General features: G+C 37.9%; 1 protein-coding gene across 4 annotated transcripts in view; it reads left to right on the top strand.

Annotated features, from left to right (window-relative positions):
* akap9 (A kinase (PRKA) anchor protein 9) overlaps positions 1 to 25,192 on the top strand; it is a 206,028-nt gene that overhangs the window by 24,842 nt on the left and 155,994 nt on the right. For all 4 annotated transcript variants that reach the window (XM_073054488.1, XM_073054489.1, XM_073054487.1 and 1 more), the window contains 7 exons: positions 1,272 to 1,433; positions 7,457 to 7,612; positions 9,949 to 10,146; positions 11,460 to 14,042; positions 18,837 to 19,050; positions 20,009 to 20,085; positions 21,106 to 21,250. In XM_073054488.1, the coding sequence (XP_072910589.1) occupies positions 1,272 to 1,433; positions 7,457 to 7,612; positions 9,949 to 10,146; positions 11,460 to 14,042; positions 18,837 to 19,050; positions 20,009 to 20,085; positions 21,106 to 21,250 (3,535 nt within the window). The remainder of the gene's footprint in view (positions 1 to 1,271; positions 1,434 to 7,456; positions 7,613 to 9,948; positions 10,147 to 11,459; positions 14,043 to 18,836; positions 19,051 to 20,008; positions 20,086 to 21,105; positions 21,251 to 25,192) is intronic.

Genomic DNA, 25,192 nt, shown 5'->3' with positions numbered 1-25,192 from the left:
AAAAGGATTGATTTAAAACATCAGTACATATCTTCATGAGATATATTATTTTTATTATGTTGAACTTAGTCTCCTTTCTTGGAATGTTAAATCTTAATTAGTTTATGGATGCTGACAAAACTTGAAATATCTCCTAAAAATAATAATGGATTGTGAGCACGAGGGGAGGACAACAGTCAAAAAACAGCAGACACTAGAAATCTAAAATGATAACCAAAATTATTAGGAGCATTCAGCGGGTCATGCAGCATCTATGGATGAAGAAGTAAATCTATCATTTTAGTCAACGATCATTCAACAGAACAGAAGAAGAGAAGGCAAGTTAATTATAATTTGTAGAGTGGGTGAGGCAGGGATGGATAGGGTGAGGGTAATCTCTCTGATAAGAACAGATAACTGCTGAGTTATTGTGGGGGTGAGCTGCAAGCCTAGGCATTCAATTAATGGATTAATTGTACTGTTAGAAAGGGAGAACAAGCAAAGGATGTCAACGTTGCAAAAGTCAGATCTGATACAAATACCTGAAGTTGCAACACTTGATATTGAACCTGTGCCTAAATTGAAGATGAAATGCTTTACATTAATCTTTTTATATCAGTGCTGGAGGACCTGTTAGATTGGGATGGTGCATTAAGATGCAGTCAGCTGGAAATTCAGGGTCACCCACCTAATTCTGTTCTGATTTCTATACATGCATGACGTTTGTAAGATGTTAAAAACAGGACTTTAGTATTTCTCCTTAATGAGGCAAAAACATGCTGCTGTCATAAAGTATGTGCAATAATATAGTTACCTTTGTACAAACCATGCCTGAATATTGTTGTCCCCTTTCAGAATATTGAATAATACAATTATTAGAAGTGCTTATGTTATTTGGTGGTAATTTCTACAGAATTATTCTTACTAGTTGTGAAAATCTTAAATAATATTCAAATTTCTGATGTTGGAGATGAGAAAAATATCTGGCAAATTTAATATAGGATGATGTAACTATATTGTAATATTTCCTGAGCATCCACAAGAAATGGCACTGACTTAACAATATTGTGTTAAATGTTTTATCCGAGTCCCATCGGTTGAAAAATAGACACATTTGAAGCTGTTGAGGTGCAAATTGCTAACAACAATAGTTGCTATAGTGATATTTGTGGCTGCATGATTTTCTATTAAACCTCCTCCTAATAAGTGTCTTTTTCCCTGTTTATGGCTTCTTCTCTTTGAAAATCCTAAATCATGCCTTGTAGATTTTAAATTAATTTTAATTTTTTTAGGAAGAGGAATTTAGCATATCAGACATCTGCTCTGAGCATGATACTCAGCCATTTCAGAATAGACTCGAGCTAATGGACGATGATTTAACGACAAAACATGAGGAGGCTGAAGAGCTGAACAGGGAGCCTGAAGAATTGAATGATGCAGGAGGTTTACAACAGGTAAATATTCATAATTCCCACTTGTCAAATGTTTGTGTTTTAAATAAATAACTATCCGTAATTATCTATTTATTGTAGTTTTCGTAAAAATTTATTATTTTCTGTTGAATCAATATATTACTTGCTGAGCTCTATTTACTTAACATAGAAATCTACAGCACATTACAGGTCCTTCAGCCCACAATGTTATGCTGACCATGTAACCTGCTGCAGAAACTGTCTAGTATTTCCCTAGCACATAGCCCTCTATTTTTCTAAGTTCCATCTACTTATCTAAAAAGACCCTATTGTATCTGCTTTCACTGCTGTTGCCAGCAGTGTCTTCCACGCACCCACCACTCCCTGTGTGGAAAAACTTACCCCTGACATCCCCTCCGTACCTATTTCCAAACACCTTAAAACTACGCCCCCTTGTTTTAGCCATTTCAGCCCTGGGAAGAAGCCTCTGGCTATCCACACGATCAATGCCTCTCATCATCTTGTACACCTCTAAAGGGTCACCTCTAATCCTCCCATCGCTCTAAGGAGAAAAGGCCAAGTTCACTCAATCTATTCTCATAAGGTACGCCTCCCAATCCAGGCAACATCTTTGTAAATCTTCTCTGCACTCTCTATAGTCATGCTGACTATCCCTAATCAGATTATGTCTCCCCAAATGTTCATAAATCCTGTCTCTCAGGATCTTCTGCAACAACTTGCCCACCACTGAAGTCAGACTCCCTGGTCTATAATTTCTTGGGCTATCTCTACTCCTTTTCTTGAACAAGGGAACAAAATTTGCAACCCTCCAATCCTCCAGAACCTCTCCCGAATCATTGATGATGAAAAGATCATCGCAAGAGGCTCAGCAATCTCCTCCCTCAACTCCCACAGTAGCCTGGGGTATATCTCATCTGGTCCTGGTGATTTATCTAACTTAATGCTTTTTGCATCCTCTTTCTTAATGTCTATATGCTCAAGCATTTCATCCCCACAATTCCCAAGGTCTTTTTCCCTGGTGGATATTGAAGCAAAGTATTCATTAAGTACCTCCGCTAGCTACCTCCTCCAACTCCATGCACGCTTTTCCACCATCGCACCTGATTCACCCTAGTCTCACACGGCTCATACTTGTAAAAATTTTTGCCTCATACTTGATTAAATCATATCTTCTGGAAGTCAAAATATAAAATTAACTTCTATTTCCAGCTGGTCACCTAAGTTCTGAATGTTCTTATTCCTAATTAACATTTCGTAACTTTTAATTATTTTAATGATTTTCATTCGTATGGTTTTCTGGCAGTCGGTTGGTCTTTCCTAGGTGATTAGGATGTGATTGGTGGAAGTTTATCCATGTGGGTTTACAAGTTATGTGAGCTATATTTAACTTCAATAATTTTTTTATTTGTAAGCAATTACATTAGTGGGGCACTTCCTTTGTTTCCACTTTATAATACATATCTAGAATCTATTTCAATGCTAAAACATTATTCTACACATTCTGGAAAGTAAAGTTATTTTCCTTGTCCTTGACAACACTTCCTCCACAGTCACCATCAGCACAGGTGCACCACAAACCGTGTGCTCAGCCCCTGCTCTACGCGCTTTATGCTTATGACTACGAGGCTAAGTACAGCTCTAAGGTCATATTTAAGTTTGCTGCTGCCACTTCTGTTGTTGGCTGAATCAGAGGTGGTGTCAAATCAACATATAGGAGAGAGATTGAGAATCTGGTCAAATGGTGTCACAGCAACAAACTGTCGTTCAATATCAGCAAAACCAAAGAGCTAGTTATTGACTACAGGTGGAGGAAACAGGTCACGAGCAAGTCCCCATCAGGAGATCAGAGATAGAGAGAGTCAGCAACTTGAAATTCCTCTGCATTATCCTTTCAGAGGATCTGTCCTGGGTACAGCATATACAAAGAAGGCCCTGCAGCACCTCTACTTCCATAGAAGTTTGCACAGATTTGGCGTGTCATCTAAAATTTTGACAAACTTCTATAGATGTGTGCTGGAGGATATACTGACTGATTGTATCACAGCCTGATATGAAACACCAACGACCTTGAATGGGGATAAAACTGTAAAAAAAAAAGTAGTGGATACAACCCAGTGCATCACAGGTAAAGACCGCTCACCATTGAGCACATTTGCAAGGTGCGCAGTCACAGGAAAGCAACATCCAACATCAAGGACCCCACCATCCAGGCCATGCTCTCTTCTCGCTGCTGCCATCGGGATGAAGGTACAGGAGCCTCAGGACCCATGCCACCAAGTTCAGGAACAATTATTACCCTTCAACCAGCAGGCTCTTGAACTAGAGGAGATAACTTCAATCATCCCAACACTGAAATGATTCCAAAACCACTGGACTCACTTTAAAGGACTCTGCAACTTGTATTCTTGATATTTATTGTTTATTTGTTTGTTTATTTATTTATTTATCGTTATTTTCTTTTTGTATTTGCAGTTAGTTGTCTTTTGTTCATTGTTTTTTTTTGGCCTGTTTCTGTGTGTAGTTTTTCATTGATTCTACTGTATTTCTTTCTATTTACTGTGAATACCTGCTAAAAAATGAATCTCAGGGTAGTATATGGTGACATACAGTGCATTTACAAATTTGAACTTGGTCAAGGTTTTATGAAACTGTGATAAAACTCAAAGTACTATATTCCCAGTGAGGCATCTGACAGCAGTACAACCAAAGAACTAGTAGTAATAGTTGCATCCAGTATCACTAGGTATAACACATCCACTCCCACTTGTGACCCAAATTCCTTTTAGTCCAGACCACGCTCTCTAAAAGACAGCAAGTTCAAGTGCTGGAGCTGCTGAAGGCATGGAGACAAAGGGAAAGGGAAACTTAATGCAAGTTATAATCCCAACTAGAGTGGAGTGGAGTGACTACCACAGCATTGATTGCTTGTTTGTAGTGAATGAATTGACAGTGATACTTACCCACAAGGGGAAAAGTTCAAATACTATATCATCAAGTGCCAAACTAACTTGTCAAGTTAATGACAAAAAGTATTAAATTTGAGGACTGAAGATGTATGTATGTAGGAAACATTGAGCAAACCTATGAAGGAAATTGAAAGGATATATACCTCTCTTGAGAAGAAAAAAATTAATGGAACCAAGGACAGGTTAGTTCTGCTTCTGTATGGCAATTTTTCCAGAAAGTTGAATGACCTCACATTTTTACACAGTATTTTCAACTGCCAAGTTTTTTCCTAATTAGCATGCCTATATCACTTGAAGTTTCTGCATTCTTGTGTTGTACCCAGCTTCAAATTGTCAGCGGACTTGAATGTAAGGCATGATATAGATTTGTGAATAGATGGGGCCCAGCACCATTCCCTACAACATCTGAACACAAAAGTAACCCGTTTATGTCTGCTGCAAAAAACAAATTGCTGGAAAAAACTCAGCAGTTCCAGCAAGGAAGTGGGAAGCCAATGTTTCAAGTTAAGACTTTTCACCTGGACCGATAGAATAGAGGCAAGATGGCCAGTATAAAGGGTGAGGGGAAGGATATGGCAAGAGATGGCAAGCAAAATGTGAAACAATTGAGGAGAAGTGATCAAATCACTTATCTGATTTGCTCTTCTCTCTGCTCATGGGTTGGATACTTAGTTTTATGAGAGGAATATAGGAAATGTTTGTAAATTATTGGATCACAAGTTATTTCTTTTCTTTTGTTGTTAACAAATATAGATTTGTTATATACATTTGAAGCTATTGGACCCAGCCCCTAATAATTTTGATATTGTAGTTATTTTTGACAAGTGCAAAAGTGCTCTTCAAAGAAATATTTCATTTGCATTGAAAAATAGGAATAAGAAAAATGTAATATAAGAAATTTAAAAATGTTACTTATATCCTGCACATTCTTTTATTACCAGAAAATTTATTGTAAGTGGTAGAGATATATAAATACAGATGTAAAAATTAAAGTTAACCACCAGTAATTTTTTTTCTGTGTGATTGGGCTGTTACATAGAACGTAAAACAGTACAGCACAAGAATAGACCCTCCAACCCACAATGTTATAGAGTCATAGAGCTCCACAGAATGGATACAGACCTTTCTGCTCAGTGAGTCCACGCCGACCATGGTGCCTACCCAGTTAGTCCCAATTTACTAGGTTTAATCCATAGTGCTCTAAACCCCCACCCCTACATGAATCAATCATAGTTCTTCAATGCAGACATCCCACCTCTCCCAGAAGTTCCAGGAGTCTCCTGCATATTGATAGCGGCTCCTTGACGCCCACAAATTATATACAATATCCCGGAAATTGATTTTTTTGAGAGGGAGAGGAAGAGCGAGAGGGAGCATCCTGATTGGTCTCTCTTCGTTCCAAGTAGACCTATCAGTTTTCTCTGTGGGCGGGCTTTACAGTCAACCTCAAAAATAATGACAGTGTTGCTCACTGCACAGTTTGCAACAGTGACTTTTCTATTACCCATGGTGGGATAAAATGTAAAAGACATGTTAAGGTGAGTTTTACAGGTGTCATTCATTCATTAGCATAGCTAATGTTATTTCAACTAGCTGGCTAGCTGCTAAGGAGCTACTATATTGATGTCCTACGTGATGAGGCCAAACTCCCTGTAGATTTGTTTAAAGTTGTAATAGAATAAAAAAATGACTTCATGATAATATAAGTACATATTTTAATGTCACATTTTCTGCATATACCCAACTTGGTTTACAGATTAGACAAAATCACTAAACAAAGTATTACATACACCCTTGGAGGTCAACTGGAGTGGGGGAGAGGGATATGGGGTTGCAGGGTTGGGGGTGCCACCTCCCTGAAATGAGTTTTTGCAGGGTGGGATGTCTGTCATTGGTACTATTGCACCTGCTTCAGCCACTGCCTTTGACTGCTTGTTCCAAATGCTCACCATCCACTGTCTGGAAAAAGTTGCCCCATGGGTCTCTTTTAAATATTTACCCTCACGCCTTAATTTTTTGCTCTCTAGTTGAGAATCTCCCTATCTTTGGGAAAAGGCTGTTACCATCCACCTTATCTATGCCTTTATAGTTGTAAACATTTTTATAAGGTCACCCCTCATTTTCCCATGTTCAAAGGAATAAAGATTTAGCCTGACCAATTTCTCTCTATAACTCAGGTGCTGTAGTCCTGGCAACGTCCTTGTAAATCTTTTCTGCACACTTTACAGTTTAGTTATGTCTTTCCTACAACAGGGTGATCAAAAAGTACTCCAAATGCAGCCTCACTAATGACTGTATAACTGCAACATAATATCCTAATTGCTATACTCAATACCCTGGCTGTGGGCTTGTACCCCAAGATCCTTCTATGCACCAATATTGATAATGGTTGTGCCACTAACATGGTCCTGTCCTTTTATATTTGATCTCCCAAAGTGAAACAGCTTGCACTCCATCTACCATTTCTCTGCCCATATCTGCAATCAGACTATGTTTTGCTTTTACCTTTGGCTATCTTCTGTACTGTCAACAATGACACCAAGCCTTATCTGCAGACTTAATAACCCACCCATCCACATCTTCATCCTAGTCGTAGAAGGTAAAAATCATTATCAGTATTTAAAAAGCGATCTTGGATCAGCTGGGTAAGTGAACCAAGGAATATCAAATGGAATTTAATTCCAGGTGTTGCACTTTTCAGAGACAGACTAGAATAGGGTTCCCACAGTGAGCGGTAGTGTGCTGGGGGGAGTTGATATGATAAGTCCATGTGGGGGGGTGTGGGAGAAAATATGGTGCATTTTTCTTTTAAATGGGTAAACCTTTTATTTAATTTTGCATTTATTTACAGGTCTGGTGACAGCTTTACTAGTGAGAAAGAAAATATTATGCATTTCCTTCAAATGTGGTAATGTTGAGCTTTATTAATCTTATGTGACACTATCAGTGCCAAGAAGCTGTGCTGTGCCAAAGGTGCAAAGTCTGAAGATGTAGAAAGTTGGATGTAAGAAATTCAAGGCTGGTTATTTTATTTTATAAATAAGTAGTGATATTTATACTGTAAAATTCTTTGGACAGCTACAGGATTTTGAAGCTGCAATTAAGCAGAGAGATGGTATTATAACTCAACTTACTGATAAGCTACAACAAGCAAGGAAGGAAAAGGATGAGATTCTGCAAGAATTTTTGGACTTGACAGAACAAAGTCAAAAGCTACAAATTCAGTTTCAACAGGTAAACTCTTATCTTTGCTGCTCCTATAATGTTAAAAAGCTCAGTCCACGTTTTTCCCTGCTCCACGCACAGAGAGGCCCAGGCTGCATCGCTGTCTGGTATAGAGGGGCTACTGCACAGGACCGAAAGAAGCTGCAGGGGTTTCTTAAAATTAGATGGCTTCATCTAGGGTACTAGCCTACAAAGTACCCAGGACATCTTCAAGGAGTGGTGTCTCAGAAAGGCAGTGTCCATTATTAAGGACTCCCAGCACCCAGGGCATGCCCTTTCCTCACTGTTACCATCAGGCAGGTAGGAGGTACAGAAGCCTGAAGACACTCACTTAGCAACTCAAGAACAGCTTCTTCCCCTCTACCATCTGATTCCTAAATGGACATTGAACCCTTGAACACTACCTCACTTTGTAAATATATATTATTTATGTTTTTGCACCATTTTTAATCTATTCAATATACGTATACTTTGATTAATTTACTTATTTTTCTCTCTCTGCTAGATTATGTATTGCATTGAACTGCTGCTGCTAAGTTAACAAATTTCATGATACATGAAAATAATAAATCTGATTCTGATTCTGATGCATTAAACACTCTGCTAATACAGGGGAATGGGACTCGGTCTTTGCCTCAAGAAGTGAACATAATCTGGACAGACCGTTCCGTAATGAGAGAATGTTAAAAATTGTCGGAACATCTAATTTCTGACAGTTGATGTATGTAAAATTTCTTAACACACCTTTCAAAGAGAATGGTGAAACTGGAATAGCATCTCAACTAGCAATTCAGCCGTGGCCAACACAATCTTAACATCTCTTAAGCAAGTCAGATATTTTATTTGCATTTCATGAGAGAAATAATTTATTCTTCTTCTTAAGCCCATCACCTCTACTGGGGCATAGGCTGCAGACTGCAGTTTGCCGGAGTTCTCTGTCCTAGGTCAGTTTATCAAGTTGTCCCCAGGTGTAGCCCATCTTCGAAGGTCATTCCTCTCCCAGGGATGAGATCTTTGGAGCTTCTGTTGGTGTTTCTGTACCTTTGCATTTTTACGGGACGAAGTTGCTAACCCCATGCACAAACCTCCTCCTTTCACTATGACCATCCGTGGCAGAGTTAGAAATATGAATTAATTGTTTGTATATACATACAAAATAACAAGTAATAGGAAGTAGTAATATGACATATGATTCAATCTGAATCTGAAGCCTTGGTAATTGTTAGCTTGCAGTCACGAACAAAAGAAAATCTGCAGATGCTGGAAATCCAAGCAACACACACAAGCAGGGTCTAGGCCCAAAACATCGACTGTACTTTTTTCCATACCCATAGATGTTGCCTGGACTGCTGAGTTCTTCCAGCATTTTATGTGTTTTGTTAGCTTACAGTATTGATACTAAGCTTTTCAAAATATTAATTCTGAGGCCTAGAACTCTCAGTGTAGGGGCAAAAGATTTGTGTAGTTGAAAACTGGTTTAACTCAGCACATTAGAAGATTGCACCCATTTCCAGAACTCTCGAACTGAAAGGTAATTTGACCTTGAACTTTCCATTGGGATATCCATTAACACATTTTCCACTAATTGCACGCCCTTGTCCAGAGCAAATTGTTAATTTATTATATTATATCATGGAGTTTCATTGAGCAGTTAGTTTTACTGTAATAGAACAGGAATCCATGCTTCTAATGTGCATTTATTTAAATGTTTCATCTTGCAGCTCATTCTCATTTTCTTAGTTCTTTTATGTGATATTGTGCTCACCTCAGTAGAGAAAAAACATTAAATCCAGTGGCCTGTAGGCATTACCCTTGAATACGACACTGAAGGTAATCCATCGAGGCAGATTATCTCTAATACCCTATTACAATTTAGAAAATGATCTGGTATTTTTTTTCACTGTTTTTCCATGTTTATTGGGAAAGTTGTATTTTTTTTCCACTTTGTCTAATATGTTATGTTGTAAGTATGGAGTTTTCAAGTGCAATCCTTAGAAGCTGTTTAAAAGTCTATCAATATTGATCATTATTGGCATTCTCCCAATTACTGAGACAAAGTAACTGGGGCATCTATGCCAAGTCAATAATATGACAGCACCAGGAGGTGAGGAACCATCAACTACAGATAGTCTTTAAGGCCCTCAAGTATTTGTGGTCATGAAGCCCGAGGTATTAAACAATGGCGTAATTGGGGAGCTGTGAACTATTGGTTGCGAACAATAATGCAAGTACAAATGTTTGTAAATTAATTAATGGTTCACTGTTGAGTTAGTATTCATTTCTTTAGCTTTCTGTTTGAAGCTAACAATTTGAAATTTGTATGTCTTCATTTATGTGAAATGAAGTTGCAAGCCAGTGAAGCAGTGAGAAGTACTAGCCACGGTACAACAGCAGCTGACCTAATTCAGTCAAAGCAGCAACTTGTTGCATATCAAATGCAGATCGATGATCAGGAACAACAGCTGAAAACTTTTCAAAAAATAAATCAGGAATGCCAAGACCAAATAAAATACTTGCAAGCTCAACTTCAAGATCAATTAACGGTATGCCTCTTTCTTGAGTATATTCATAAATGGCATTGTTTCCTCTTAATAGGGAACCATCCTGTACTTTTTCAATTTGATTAATTGTGTGACTTATGTTCTTTATTTTTGTTTAAGCATAAAAGCAAAATTATGGGAGCCCTCGTGTTTATAATTGTCAACTAACTAGTGTGTTAGGGCTGAAAGCTTGTTGAGCAGGAACTGTCTTAGTATGCAGTAGTACATTGGTTGAATCTTGGGTAATGTTTTCAGTGTTATTTGATGTGAGAATAGTTTGTGAGTATTCTTTAATTTTTCATTAGTTTTCTGATATAGACACAGAAAGGATATGATTGCACTGGTGATGACACAGAGGAGTCATACGACACAGCAAAAAAGAACACTTTTGGCACACTATAGACAAGCTGGCAATCAAGTATTCATCTATTTAAATAACATCTGTAGCCTTCTATATCTTAGCAGTTCAATGGCTTGTTCAGACTCCCTGCCTCAACCATGGCTTTGGACAATATTTTCTTGATTTTTAACTGCCTTATAGGGGTACAGATTCTACTTTCAATTCATACACTATATCTATGTCTTCTAGTTTTAGATTCCTCCACTACTGTGGGGAAAAAATTCCCCTCAAATAACCCTACCATGCCCCTCATAATTTGGTATGCTTCAGGTCCCTCTTTACCCTCCTTTCCTCCAAGGAAAAAGAAGCTCAGTGTCTCCTCATAACTGAGGTGCTCCAAGCCCAAGAAATGCCCTGGTAGATCTCCTCTGTATCATCACCAGTGCACTCATTTCCTTTCTGTAGAAACAAAGAAGGTTGTAACAGTGCTTCCTGCAGAGGAGCAGAGCATTACTGACAGCAGATTTGGGTTTTTGCATTTTAATTGCCTTTGTGCCTTTCAATAGTTTCTGCAACACTTTCTTCATTATAATGGTAAATGCTGATGGCTTTAGTAATCCTACCAAAATTCCAGACCAACCTAAGCTCTGGTCTGTTTAAGTACAGCAAGTCAAGTTCCACAATGTGCAATAGTACTTTGTTTACAGTTATGATGTGCACTTATTAAATTGAGTTTAGCCTTTCTGTCAGCTGCAAGAGATATTTTTCCCTGTATTATAATCCCAGATAATTAATCCAAGAATGCACTTTTCTATTTAAATACGTATATGCTGTTAGACTGTATTGGAACTCTCGCCCAATGGCATGGATGATGTAATTGTATTTAAACCTGTTTGTACAAGATTGCTGCTTCACCTGATCAGGCACTGATCTTTGTTTTGCAAGTGTATGCTTAGATTGTTTTCCCTTTTTACAGAATGCCAATGAAAAAACTGACCAAGCCCAACTAATTGAATATCTTGAACAAACAATAAAGGGTCATGAAAGTGCCATATCACTGTTGAAAGATAAAATGCTTGCTTCAGAAAAAATAGTTCAAGATTTAAATGACCGTATTTTGCAAAAGAATCAAGAAGCTGAGAACCTAAAAATAGAACTAATGAGTTCAAAACAAAGGGAAAGACAGTCATCAGAGGAAATAAAGCACCTTATGGGTAATGTAGAGGCCCTCCAGAAACGCTGCCATATGGGCAATTTATCTGAATTGGAAACAGTACAAAGGATTGAAGTAGAAAATCAACGCAAGATGGACCAACTTCAGGCAGAATTGGATGAGATGTATGGAAAACAAATAGTACAAATGAAACAAGAATTGCAGCAACAACATGCTTCGGAAATTAGAAAACTTACTGAGCATCATAAATCTGAAATGGAAAAGGCTCTGGGTCATTCTGTGAATAACCTAGTTAATGAAGAGCAAATTAATGTGTTAAATATGGCAATCAATGAATTAAATGCCAAATTACGAGATTCTCATTTTCAAAGAGACCAAATAAGGCAAGATATGACACAACAGTTAGAAAAAGCTTCTGAGAAACAGATAGAGCTGCAGAACCAAGTCCAAGATCTTTTGGAAGAGCTGAATTTCACTAAAGATCAAATGCGGAAAGCATCAGAAAACATTACAGATCAGAAGTACAAAATGCAGGAAGTAGAAGAACTGAAAGACGTGGTTGACCAGTTGAAGGCCCAACTTAATGCTGCTTTGGAATCTAATAAAGAACTGGAGTCTAAGCATGAAGCAGAAGTTACCAACTACAAAATTAAGCTTGACATGCTGGAGAGAGAAAAAGATGAAGTTTTGGACAGAATGGCTGAATCTCAGGAAGCTGAATTGGAGAGATTAAGGACTCAACTTCTATTCAGCCATGAAGAAGAGCTAAGTAAGCTGAAAGAAGATCTAGAAAGAGATCATAAGCTGAAAATGTGTACTGTTCAAGAGCAAATGGCTTTGAATCAGAGTCAGCAATTGGTCTGCTTGCAAAAAGAACTTGGAAAGAAGATTGAAGAGGTGAATTGTGAAAAGGATAATATGGTCATTAAAAATAATCAATTGTTATGTGAGGTGAATTTACTAAAAGAGGAAATAGAGTTGTCACAGAAGAGTTCCATGGAAGCTGAAATGCGTTTGCAAATAAGTGAACTTGAAATGGAAATTAAAGCACTAAGAAAAAATGAAAAAGTAAAGAGTACACTTGAAGAAGAAGTCTTTGAGCTACAAGCCAAAAGAAATCTTTTGGAAGAACAGATTAAGGAACAAGAAACTATGAAGGTAAAAATTACTGTGCTTCAGGAAGAAAATGAGGCCCTAAAAAAGATTAAAAAAGAAATGGAAGAGAAGTTGAAAACTCAAATTGTACCTGAAGTGAGTAAGTTAACATCGCTTAGCGAACAGGATCTTTCAGAAATGAGAGGACAAATAGAAAGGCTTACTGTGGTTAATGAACACCTTGAAGCCCGTGAGAGACAGCTCAAAGAAGAAGTTGAGAGGCAAAGAAACACTTTTTCCTTTGCAGAAAAAAATTTTGAAGTTAACTTTCAAGAATTGCGTGATGAGTATGACTGCCTGTTGAAAATGAAATTTGATATAGAAGAAAAAATGCTTAAGCAAGAAGTTGAATATGAGACAAAGTTGAAGGCCTTAAGTGAACAACTCCAGCTTTCAGAATCAAGGAAAGACACTGATGATTTCACAGTGATAAGACAGATGAAGCTAGACAAAACTCTTGATGATTCCAGTAGCCAATCTGAAATTTTAGGAAGCAGAGAAGTCATTGAAAAGGATGCTACTGAACTCATGGAAAAGCTTGAAATAGCTCAACAGGACAAGAAAGAGCTAGCTGAGAGACTTTCAGATCTTTCAGAGGTCTTAATTTTAAGGCAAAATGAAATCTTGCATTTAAAAGAGGAGCTTAAGTCTTTAAAGGAACAGGCTATTGAAAGATGTGAGAAAACTGACATAATAGAGAATCAGAAGCTGATGATCCAAGAAGGTAAACTGTCCCAAATGAATTTGATAAAAGCAAAGAATGAACGTCAATCTAAACAGCCAGATTTTACTGTGACCAGTAAGCTAAAGGAAAACGAACAACAAGAAAATCTAATAGAGCAAATCATTTCACTACAAAATTCAATGAAAATTATTGTCTCAGAAAGAGACGAGTTGCAACAAAATCAGATTAATCTGATTCAAGAAAAAGAATCTTTATTAACTGAAATTAAGATGTTAAGAGAAAAGCATATATCTGAACTTTCGGGCAGTTTACAGACTGAAAGAGATCCTCGTTGTCATCATTTGGAGTCTGGTCAGTCAGAACAATCGGGCTTTGCTGAACTTACACCGCAGAAGTCTTTCCTGGAAGAAATCTTTCACAAAAATGGAGAGGAAACTAAACATACGTTGATTATTGCTCAGCAAGAAAAACCAGTATGGGAGAAGGTTGAAGATCAATCTGGAGGATCTGTTTGTGAACTGAATTCTGAGCCAAATGAAAATCAGGTAATGTGCTGTTGCGAACAAAACTGTGGGTAAATTTGATATTTGGTATCATTAAGGCCTTTTAGCTTGAAGTTCATAGCATATGAATATCCTTTATCTTTACAAAGTCTAAAATAACTGGATCCTTAAGGAGTAATTTCTGTTGTAGATTTGAACACTGGAGATTACACAGCAATGCAGTAGCAAATATGAGCACTGATTTTACCAAGTTAAACGTAACTTCTGAGATACATATTTAACTTAAGTTGCAAGAGACAAAAGATGCAAAGGACAAAGAATGTGAGAACCCTTTAGCAGTTCCAAAAATTATCAAATCTAATCAAGATTACCTGCCACAGCCAGAACAAACACAGCATCAGGCAGAGGTACTGTTTCCTCCATTTCCCCTTCGAAATGACTTATCTGATCCTCATAATTTCTTCAGTCATAATTTAGTACAGAGAGCAATATGGTATTTGTATTGAAAACATTTTAAATGATATCTCTTTGAAATGTAAATTAGTGAAGAATGTTGAAATTCATAACTGCTAATTGGATATACAGTGCATTCTGGTTAATTGGTCCATCGCTTATTCGGGTCAGCTGCTTATTTGGGACAACTCTTAAAGAACTATTCGGGAAAGTAGCTGGAATTCCCTTCGGGATGATGTTCACTTAATTAGGACAGGAGACTGTTACTAAACAGTTCCCAACTAGCATTAGCCACGTGAAGTTGTGTGGCCATTAACCACTGCACCATGCTTAGAGTGAACAGTTTTTAAATAGTGTCAGTTGCATTTGTTTGTGTTCAAAAAGCAATGATTATTGTTGCTGATAGTTGGTGAGAAATAAGAGTAAGACAGTTTGGAATTGTTTTGCTCACTGCAGTTTCAAGCACTCAGGCTTGAAGATGCCAGGAACGGCTGGGAGTGAATCTGTTGGGGTCGTCTATTTTATCTGATGCTCCCAATGTGGCCTCCTCTACATTGGTGAGACCCGACGTAAATTGGGGGACAGCTTTGTCAAGCACCTCCGCTCCATCTGCCAAAAGTGGAATTTTCTGGTGGCCAATCATTTTATCCCCATTCCCATTCTGATATTCCTCCTCTTTTGCCACGATGAGGCCACTCTCAGGGTGGAGGAGTAACACTTCCTATTCTGTCTGGGTAGCCACTAACCTGATGGTATGAACATTGATTTCTCCTTCTGGTAAAACTTTTCCCTACCCTTCTCTCTTCTTCTATTCCTCACTCTGGCTTCTTTCCTCTTCTCCTCACCTGTCTATCACATCCTACAGGAGGTGCTCCTCTTTCTCCTATGATCCACTTTCCTCTCCTATCAGATTCCTTCCTCTCTAGCCCTTTACCTTTCCCAACTACCTAGCTTTACCTATCATCTTCTGGCTAGTCCTTCTTCTTGCCCCTTCCCCCCCACCTTTTATTTTGGCATCTTCCCCCTTTTTTCCAGTCCTGAAGAAGGGTCTTGGCCCAAAATGTTGACTGTACATTCATTTCCATAGATGCTGAGTTCCTCCAGCATTTTGTGTGTGTTGCTCTTGAGTTTTAGCATCTGCAGAATCTCTGAATTTCTCATCCAAGTCATTTGTATAAATACAAATAACAAGGTCTTCCAACATTAACCTCTGTATCACACCAATAGTCAATGGCCTTCATTCCAAGAAACAAACTTCAACCACCACCCTCTGCTTTCTACCTTTGAGTTACATGGATTCCATCGGACCTAACCTTACAGACTCACCTGCCATCCAAGACCTTGTTGAATGGTTTTTCGATTGGACTACATATACTACCTTACCCTCATCTACCCTATTGTTTAACCTCTTCAAAGAAAACTCTAAAATGTCCATTAAACACATCTTTCCTTTCACAAAGCTATGCTGATTCTTCCTAATTAGACTCTGTCAATCCAAATCTTGGTAGGTCCTGTCACACAGAATTCTACCCTCATCTTCTCTGCCAGTTATATCAGGCTGACTAGATTGAGCTTGCTATCCCTTCTTAAACAATAGAATGATATCAGCTGCATTGCAGTTTCGGGTACTTCACCTAAGGTTAAAGATGAAGCAAATATCTCCACGAGGGCCTGTGCAATTTCTTCTTCAGCCTCCCATGAAGTCCAAAGATGGACTCAGCCAAACCCTGAGTTTATCTGCCTTAATGCACCATAAGGCTGCAAATACCTCATCGCTGGTAATGCTAATTATCTTCAAAACATCTTAACTTGTTTCCCTTACTCCTGAGCAACCATAATTTTCTCCTCAGTAAATACCAAGGAGAAATATTCATTAAAAATCCCATCCATCTCCTGCTGCTTGAGACGTAGGTGGCCCTGCTGTTCTCTAAGAGAACCCACTGTTTCCCCAGCTACCTTTTTATACTTAAGAGTTATAGAATCTCTTGGGATTTTCCTTCATATCTGCTAAATCCATCTCATATCTATTCCTTACCCTCTTCACATGTATTCTTAATCTTTTAATCGTCAACAAGGGATTAGATGCCCTACATTGTAAACCCAATGTCTGCTTCCTTTTTCATGCCCACAGCCTCCATATTTCTTGTCAGCCAAGATTCTCTAAACTTGTCAAGTCTGCCCTTCACCCTAACAGGAAAATGTTGCTCTATTAAACTATTAAAAACCTCCGATTTACCACCCATTCTTTTCCCTTCAAACTGGCTCACCTAATCACCCTCTGCTAGGTTCTGCCTAACTCTGTTGAAGTTAGCCCTGCTCCAGTTGAGGAGCCTAACATGTTCTATCTTTTTCCATCACTATCTTAAAACTAATCGAATTCTGGTCACTAGAGCCAAAGTGCTCCCTGACTGCCACTTCAGTTACTTGTTCCCTGCGAGGATGTCCCGCATTGCACTCTCCTGAGAAGGGCCTTCTATATATTAACTCAAGAAACTTACCTGAACACATTTCACAAATTCCATTCCATCCATGCCCTTAACACTCTGGGTAATCCAGTCAAAATTAATCTCTCCTATTGATCCTAGTTTACTATTATCACCTTAGCAAAAGCTAGTCTTACATATTGTTCATAGAGATCAAATCATTACACAGTGCATTGAGCTAGAATAAGCTGAAACAATAATGTGCATAATAAAGTGTAACTGTGACTGAAAAAGTACAGTACAGGTAAATGATAAAGTGCAAATCATAAAGAAGTAGATTGTGAAGTCAGGATTCCATCTTATTGCACAAGTGGTCCATCAAGAGTCTGATAACTGGAATAGAAGCTGTCCTTGAGCCTCTGGTATGTGCTTTCAGTCTTTTGTATCTTCTACCCAATGGAAGAGGAGAGAATAGAAAATGTCGGGTGGGTGTGTCTTTGATTATGTTGGTTGATTCACTGAGGCAGTGATAAGGATAGATACAATCAATAACAGAGAAGCTGGTTCTCATGATGTGATCTGCTACATCCATAACTCTGCAGTTTCTTGAAGTTACATGCAGAGCAGTTGCCATACCAAGTCATTATGTATCCAGATAGAATGGTTTATGTGGTGCATTGATAAAAATTAGTAAGTGTTGATGGGGTCATGCCAGATTCTTTTACCCTCCTGAGGAAGTAGAAGTGTTGGTGAGCTTTCGTGGTCATGACTTCAACATGGTTGGACCAGGACGGGCATTTGGTGATGTTCACACCTATGAACTTGAAGCTCTCAGTTCTCTCAAACTCAACACTGTTGTTGTAACAGGAGCAAGTGCACAGCCCTCTTTCTGAAGTCAATGACTTGCGCTTTTGTTTTATTGACATTGGTTGTTGTCATGACACCGTCCCTCTAAGCTCTCTATCTCCTTCCTGTATTCTGTCTCATCATTATTTGAGATGTAGCCCACTACAGTAGTATCATTTGCAAGCTTATAGATGGAGTTGGAGCACAGTCTGGCCATGCTTTCATGAGTGTATAGTGAGTAGAGTAGGAGGCTGCAGACAGAAACACCAGTGTTCAGAATAATCATGATGGTGGTGTTGCTGCCTGTCCTTAATGATTGCAGTCTATTGGTCAGAAAGACAAGGATCCAGTTGCAGAGGGAGGCATTGACTCCCAGGGTCCGGTGTTAGGTTTGCTTGGAAAAATAGAATTGAAGGCAGAACCGCAGTATATAGAGCAACTTCTCTTCAAGAAATCCTAGACTATTCTGGGGTCTGCAAGAGGAGCGTGACTTTCTCCTCTTGTCTTAAGTTTGACACATTTGGCTTTACAAGAAAATTTCTCATGAATTTTGTTTCTGTATAGTGCTGTTATATCCTTCCTTATGAAAAAGGAAACACTCCTTCCTCACTTGCCTGTACATCTGTCACAGCTGTAGTATCTATATCCTGAAACGTTGCATTGCCAGCGCTGCCCTTCTCAGCTATGTGTCTGTTATGCCTGTAATTTCCCAGTCCTCAGAGGCAATCCACGCTCCGAGTTTGTCCACCTGTTAAGCCTCATGTTGAAATGCAGTTTCATTTCGTCCTTTCCCTCCCTATACTGTGCTTTTGGCCATCCTGATTAATAAGCTTTCTCTTTATCCTACTGCTTTACCCGTGGCCTGTTCCTGCTCAGAGTCCCACCCCTTACTCCTCACTAATCTAGTTTAAGCCTTCCTGTGTAGCACCAACAAATTTCCCTGCAAGGATATTAGTTCCTTTCCAGATCAGATGCAGCCTGTTGTGTCACAGAATGCTAATCAGGTGTTCATTACCACCTTTTTTTTTAGCCTGCTCTGCCCTTTAGAATGAGAGGTGGGTTTGCTGTGGAAAGAAAATGCAAAATAATATAAAATGATCTTTGTGTATGACAGGCTGAGCTAAAGCTTCAGTTGGAGGCTCAGCATATCAGTCTTACTCAGATTTATGCTGCTCAACTGGAGCTTGTCCGTGACAATTTGAAAAATGAATCGGAGGTTGCTCTGGAAAGACTGCAGGAAAGGCTCGCAGCTGCTCATGCATTGGAAATAAATGAACTTCGAGCACAGTTTCAGCAGGAACTACTGAACATTCAAGCATCTCAGAAAGGTATGAAAAGTAATGATGGCAGCAGTGATTGAAATAGCTTCCTCCCTATTTTATTGTTTTTTTCCCATGGTTTCTACTTGAAAGCAAGCACTAATTCTTTTTTGTGTTACAATGCTGCCTGATCTGTGGAGTGTTTTGAGTGTCAATTTTCTGGTTTTTGTTGCCTATTTCTTTGACTAAAAGAGAAAATAAAGCTTTCTGCAAATATTGTAAAGACAATGTAATTTCTACTGATTAAATTTCAGCAGTTTCAGTTAATATTTAATAATAATTTGGCTATAGACAGATACCGGTAGTTATTTTAAGGACAGAGAACAGAACTTTGTTGCCATATAATAGGACTAGAAAGATTGACTGTTGCATGCGATTCGGTTTATAGGGAAAGAAATTTATTTTTTGTTGAGACTATATTGAATTTCACCTCCCTGTAGGGGAGTATATTCATGATAGAGAATAATATAATTTTAGTATTAAGGGAATTAAATGGTCTGGGTTTGGTGCAGGAAAGCGACACTGAGGTAAAGGATCTTAATGAATAATGGAGCAGAGGCAAGGAGTGAATGGCCACTCCTGCTTTGCTCTAATCTGTTATTTGCTTATCACAGTCAAAATGTGAGATAATGTCAGGCTAAATGTGTCTTATGAGATAATTTTGTCACGGTAATTTTAATGTCATCTGGTTTATCATTCACCCTGTTCTCCCTGAATGAAGAAACATATCCTCCATACAGTTCCACTGAACCAGGTAGAACAATCGTGGTCAGAGTGAATGATCTCAGTTTCGGTGCTTGTATAGATACCATTAGAGTTTCATTTAATTTAAATTAAAGTTTAGAGTATAATCTAATCTTATCTGTGAGCCTGAAGGGATAGACTTATAAATACCTTCTTCTTAAGACATATATTTTTAAAATATTACATTTATGGTGCTCAAATGTAATCAGTGATTATTGTTTAGGCACTGAAGAATCATCACAAATGCTGGTGGAAAGGCTCAACATGATGATTTCTGATGAGTGTTTACAGCTGTCCCAGGTACGTTAAAAGAAGAACTAGAAATATTGCAATTTAGAAACTAGCACTGAACCACTAAAGAACTGTTTTAAAGAATTTCTCTTTCTCACACAGAAAAGAAGGAGACTTTGGCCCTTCAGGTCCATGCTGCCTTTCAGACCATTCCCTTCAGTCCGACTTCCCCACTTACTTCTCTTTAACTTTTTAATATGTGTATCAACTCTACCCCAACCCTAATTCTCTGAGTTCAACTCACAATGAATGCAATTTACAGTAGTCATTTAGCCCATCAGTCTTACTTTGAGACCAATTAATAATTACTGCACTGAATATAGAAAATTGAAATTGACATAATGAAAAAAATCTTGTTTGCAGTTTCTCCTGCAGTTCTTGAAGATCTAGCTTGGAAAATAAATCTTAATAGCCCTATTATGCAGTGAAAATTATGAGTGGTATAGATATGGTAAATGCAAGCAGGCTTTTTCCACTGAGGTTGGGTGGGATTACAACCAGAGGTCATAGGTTAGGGGTAAAAGGTGAAAAGTTTAAGGGGAACATGGGGAGAACTTCTTCACTCAGAGAGTCATGAAAGTGTGGAATGAGCTGCCAGTATAAGTGCTGTATGAAAGCTCAATTTCAACATTTAAGGGAAGTTTTAATAGGTACAGCACAGGTGTGGTAGTAGTAAGGAGGGCTATGGTCTGGGTGCAGGTTGATGGAGGTAGGCAGTTTAAATGGTTTGGCACAAACTAGATGGGCCAAAGTGCCTGCTTTTGTGTTGTACTTTTCTATGATTATCAATGTAAGAGTAGAAGATGAATATTGTGATCTAAGACAAATACAATCAATGGTTCAATACAAAAGTAAAGATTTTCAGATTGTATATTGTATAGACTTCCTGATATTAAATTGTTATTTTTGTAAATAATGCTGTATTGATTGCAAATGATGATTATGAGAACTATGTTTTTGCATCCTTTTTATACAGTTGCAATTTTCTTGTCATGGACATATATGAATTTAATGTTTTTGTTTGGACAGGCATTTGCCAGTACATTAGGTGAAGATTATTTGATAGAAAAGAGAAAGTCTCAGGAGCAACCTGAGGAAGTTATAACACCAGGAAACACAGACTACATGGAAGAGGAAAACCGGGTGCATAAAGACGCTGTTGAGGAAGCAAAAGGTATGCTATGTTATGATAGTTTTTAATCTATTGCAACGGTGCATCAGATTAAAAACAAATCCCATTAAAGTGTTCAAAACATATAAAATCTAAATGCTGAAGGTGTGCATGTTGTGAATTAACATCCTTGCATCATTACAAAACTAAATAAATACTGAAGTTTTAGAGCAAGCTTGTCACTATCTTAGAGTGGAATTATAGTTAATATTGGTGAGGAGATCAAATTGGAATTTGGCATTGTCTGTATTGGATTGCAATTTCTATAAGAGTATAGGCTGATCAATGGAAAAGGATGGTAAAATGAAATGCATGATAATATTTTCATTGAGGGATGGTTATTGGATTTATCTAACCATGAGTGATTGTCTGCACTTTCATAATTCATCATTCAGACATTAGTCACGTACAAGCTTATCTTCTCCAAAGTCCTCATTGCTTCCAGTGAATCATAAATTTGTTTTCGACAAATAAGACTCTTCATGGATGTAAACCATATATAAACCATATAACAATTACAGCATGGAAACAGGCCATCTCAGCCTTTCTAGTCCGTGCCATAGAAAAATAAAATAAATATATGAAGAGTGGGTCATTTGACTCTGAGCTTGCTCTGCAAAATACCTGAGTTAACAGGATTACAACGAGGGATGGAAGGTGATCAAAGAGGAGTTTATAAGACATAAAAGAGATTAGGGAGGAAAATTCAGACAGTTCACTGGTGGGGATTGAGATTGTCAGTGGTGAAGCAAAAAATGGAATAATATACATGATACCCAAGTCCAAGGAAGCAGATAAAGGAATGGATGAAACAATAGACAAGTTAGAAATTTATTGAGGCATTAGTTTCTGGAAACCTATGTGGATCACTAAATGACAGATGTGAGGAATGACTTGGACTGGGAATTTACTGTCATTGTGGTTTTAGATAAGATGATACCCATGAGAAGTGAGGGAACAGAGTAATCAACGCTGACATGTTGACGGGTGTGTTTTGTTTATGGGTTGGGGTAAAGCTGTAGAGGTAATTAAGTGAAATGAAGATGATGGATATAGAAGATATTTTTGAGGTTGATGATGTAATGGAATTAATTCATCAGATGTAAAAGTGCTTTGTTACCCGTTAGTTAATTTTGATTCTGGGGTAAATCCCTGATAATTTGAAGTGTTTCTACAAGGAGCCCTTATCAAGCGTTTAATGAAGTTTTGTCAGAAAATCTGAGCTAAAGTCAAATTTGTGGGTTGTAGAATGAATCGAGAATATAGATTTGCTTATAGAGTTGTTTGAAGTTATAACGTATTGGATATCAAATGAAGGAGAAGATATTAACTTGGATAAAAATTACAAGGCAAATGTTAAAGTCAGAAATTTATCAAATCCAAAATCCAAGTCAATCTTATATTATGTACAAGATAAGTTTTTGAAATACATACAAGAGGTAAGATCTGATACAGACAAATGTAAAGTATGGTGTATATATAGGGGTTTTAAAAAAATGCATAGTTGAATTTTCCTTTGTTTATTTGTGTCAATAGACAGCTACTATAAATTATCACTTAGTAGTGGCAAATGGGAAAATAATTAAAATAGAGTTGATGGCTTATGAGAGAGACTAAGTTGAAGAGGGGAAATGGCATGAATGAATGCGACTGCTGTGCTGAGAACCAGTATGGATGTGAGCTAAACATAAATGATGTGAGAAGAAGCAAAGATGAAATTGATCAAAACCCCAGAGTAAATTCAATCCTCTGCAAAGAAAGACTGAAGCGAGAACTAAAACAGTTAGCAAATGTGAGGAAATTGGCTTTCACATTGTAGTGTGTTTATAAAATACTTGAATGCCATCTGTTTCTGATTAATGACTCATGATACTTTTGGATTTTGGAAAAAAGAGCTCAGAGTAAAGGAACAAGCTTATTTTTATCAAAAGGGGTCTGAATTCTGAGGAAAGAAAAAGGGAGTAAAAGAAATATTGTTTGGGAAAAGTGCAAACTGAGAGAAATTTTCAGAGAGAAAAGTAAAAGCTAACAAGAGATTAACTTGCAAAAATAATACAGAAAGGTAGTTCAAGTACAAAGTTAAAATAGAGTTTTAAGCCTGTGTAGGTCTGGTATCTGAATTTATTGTTAAAAATGAACTAGGTTTAAAGATCCCAGAGATGAACATTCAGAAAGTTAGATGATCCACAGATGGTAGTGAGATATTGCACTTACTATTGAGCAGTGAATTAAAATGCTTAAATGACCTTCCACGTGCATATGATGTGATTTTATGAAACTTGCCCTGACTTTCTCACTGGTTTTTATTTTGAATTTCAGCTTTAGACATGGTCCTTTTAGCTGCAACTTTGCATGAAAGCTGTCTTAAGTCTTACTTAGCAGTTTATATTAGTGCCCACAAACATGTTGTAACATCTCTTCCTAAGGAAATGTTTAAAAACTGCAGAAACTAGAAATCTGAAGTAAATACAGGCAGTGTCTGTGGCAGAAAAAAAATACAGTTAACATTTCAAATCAATAACCCTTTATTAGAGATGGTAAAAGAAAAAAAAGTAAGGTACTTTTAAATTACAGAGATATCGGGTGAGATGGAAATGACTAAGGACAAACCTTTGATAGGGTGAGGTCCGTATTGTCCACGGGGATAAGTGGAAGGCATCTGGTTGATGCGTTAATGGGGGCAGTCAGGGTGTGGTAATGGAGAGGGAATAAATGAGATAATATCATTGATGAATGCCAAAAATGATATATTTTGTGGGTAGATAAAGCATATTATCTGAAATTGAAGCTTTCAGTATTGAATATGGAAGGCGCGATAATGTGTTCCAGATAGAATATCAAGTGTTGTTTCTTAAGTTGGGCCTCATTATAGTGCAGGAGCCTCAGACAGAGGTCGCTATGTTGGAATGGAGAATTAAGTGGCAGTGAACAGGAGCCTTGAGATGACCCTACAGCAAATAGATGAGATGCAGTCCAGGGCTCTGATCACTCTGATAGTGGTGATGCCATGGTTCCAGAAGACTTGTGACATACGAAAAGCAAATATAATGAAAGTATTTGGAGAATGAAACCAAGTTCTTGCAGGAGGCAGGCAGAAGGAAGTATGGATGAGATGGTTGTGAGTTTGTAGTTATTTAATGGATATTGTCAAAATCCTCTTCCCAGAGATGGAGGGAGAAGGAACATGAAAGGGAGCAGAAGAATTGGAGATAGACCATGTGCAAGATAATGGTAATTGTTAGCAGATGTGATGAAATTTTCAAGTTCTGTATGAGTGCGAGCAGTATACTAGAAAAAGAATTGAGGGAGAAGAGTAATAAACAATCTGCTGGTAGACTTCAACAGGTTGACCAGCTTCTGGAGAGGAAAGGAATTTACTTCATGTGGAGGATTGTAAACAGTTTTGGGCCCCACGTCTAAGGAAGGAGGTGTTGTCATTAGAGATGGTCCAGAGGAGGTTTGTGAGAATTATCCTGGAATGAAAGGATTTACATATGAAGAGCAATTGCCTCTGGGCCTTTACTCACTGGAATTTAGAAGTTTGAAGGGAGATCTCAATGAAACCTACTGAATATTGAAAAGCTCAGATGGAGAGGATATTTCCAATTGTGGGAGAGTCCAGTACCAGAGGCCAAAGCCTCGGAATAGAAGGACATCCCTTTTGAACAGGGATGAGGAGGAATTTCTTTAGCCAGAAGGTGTTGAATCTGTGGAGTTCATTACAACAGACGATGGTGTATAAGTAAAACATTGTTTTAGTAAGGACATTAAATGTTATAGGGAAAAAGCAGGAAAATGGGGTTGAGAGGGAAAATAAATCAGCCATGATCGAATGATAGAGGAGATTTGATGAACCAAATGGTCTTTTTCTGCTCCTGTGTCTTATGGTCCACCTGCTGAGTTTCTCTAGCAAATTGTTGCTCAAGATTTCAGCATCTGCAGCCT

This window comes from Hemitrygon akajei, chromosome 8 (assembly GCF_048418815.1).
Source record: "Hemitrygon akajei chromosome 8, sHemAka1.3, whole genome shotgun sequence".
In the NCBI taxonomy this organism is placed as follows: domain Eukaryota; kingdom Metazoa; phylum Chordata; class Chondrichthyes; order Myliobatiformes; family Dasyatidae; genus Hemitrygon; species Hemitrygon akajei.
Note: the sequence above shows the minus strand (reverse complement) of the source record. Positions and strands in the feature narration are given on the sequence as shown.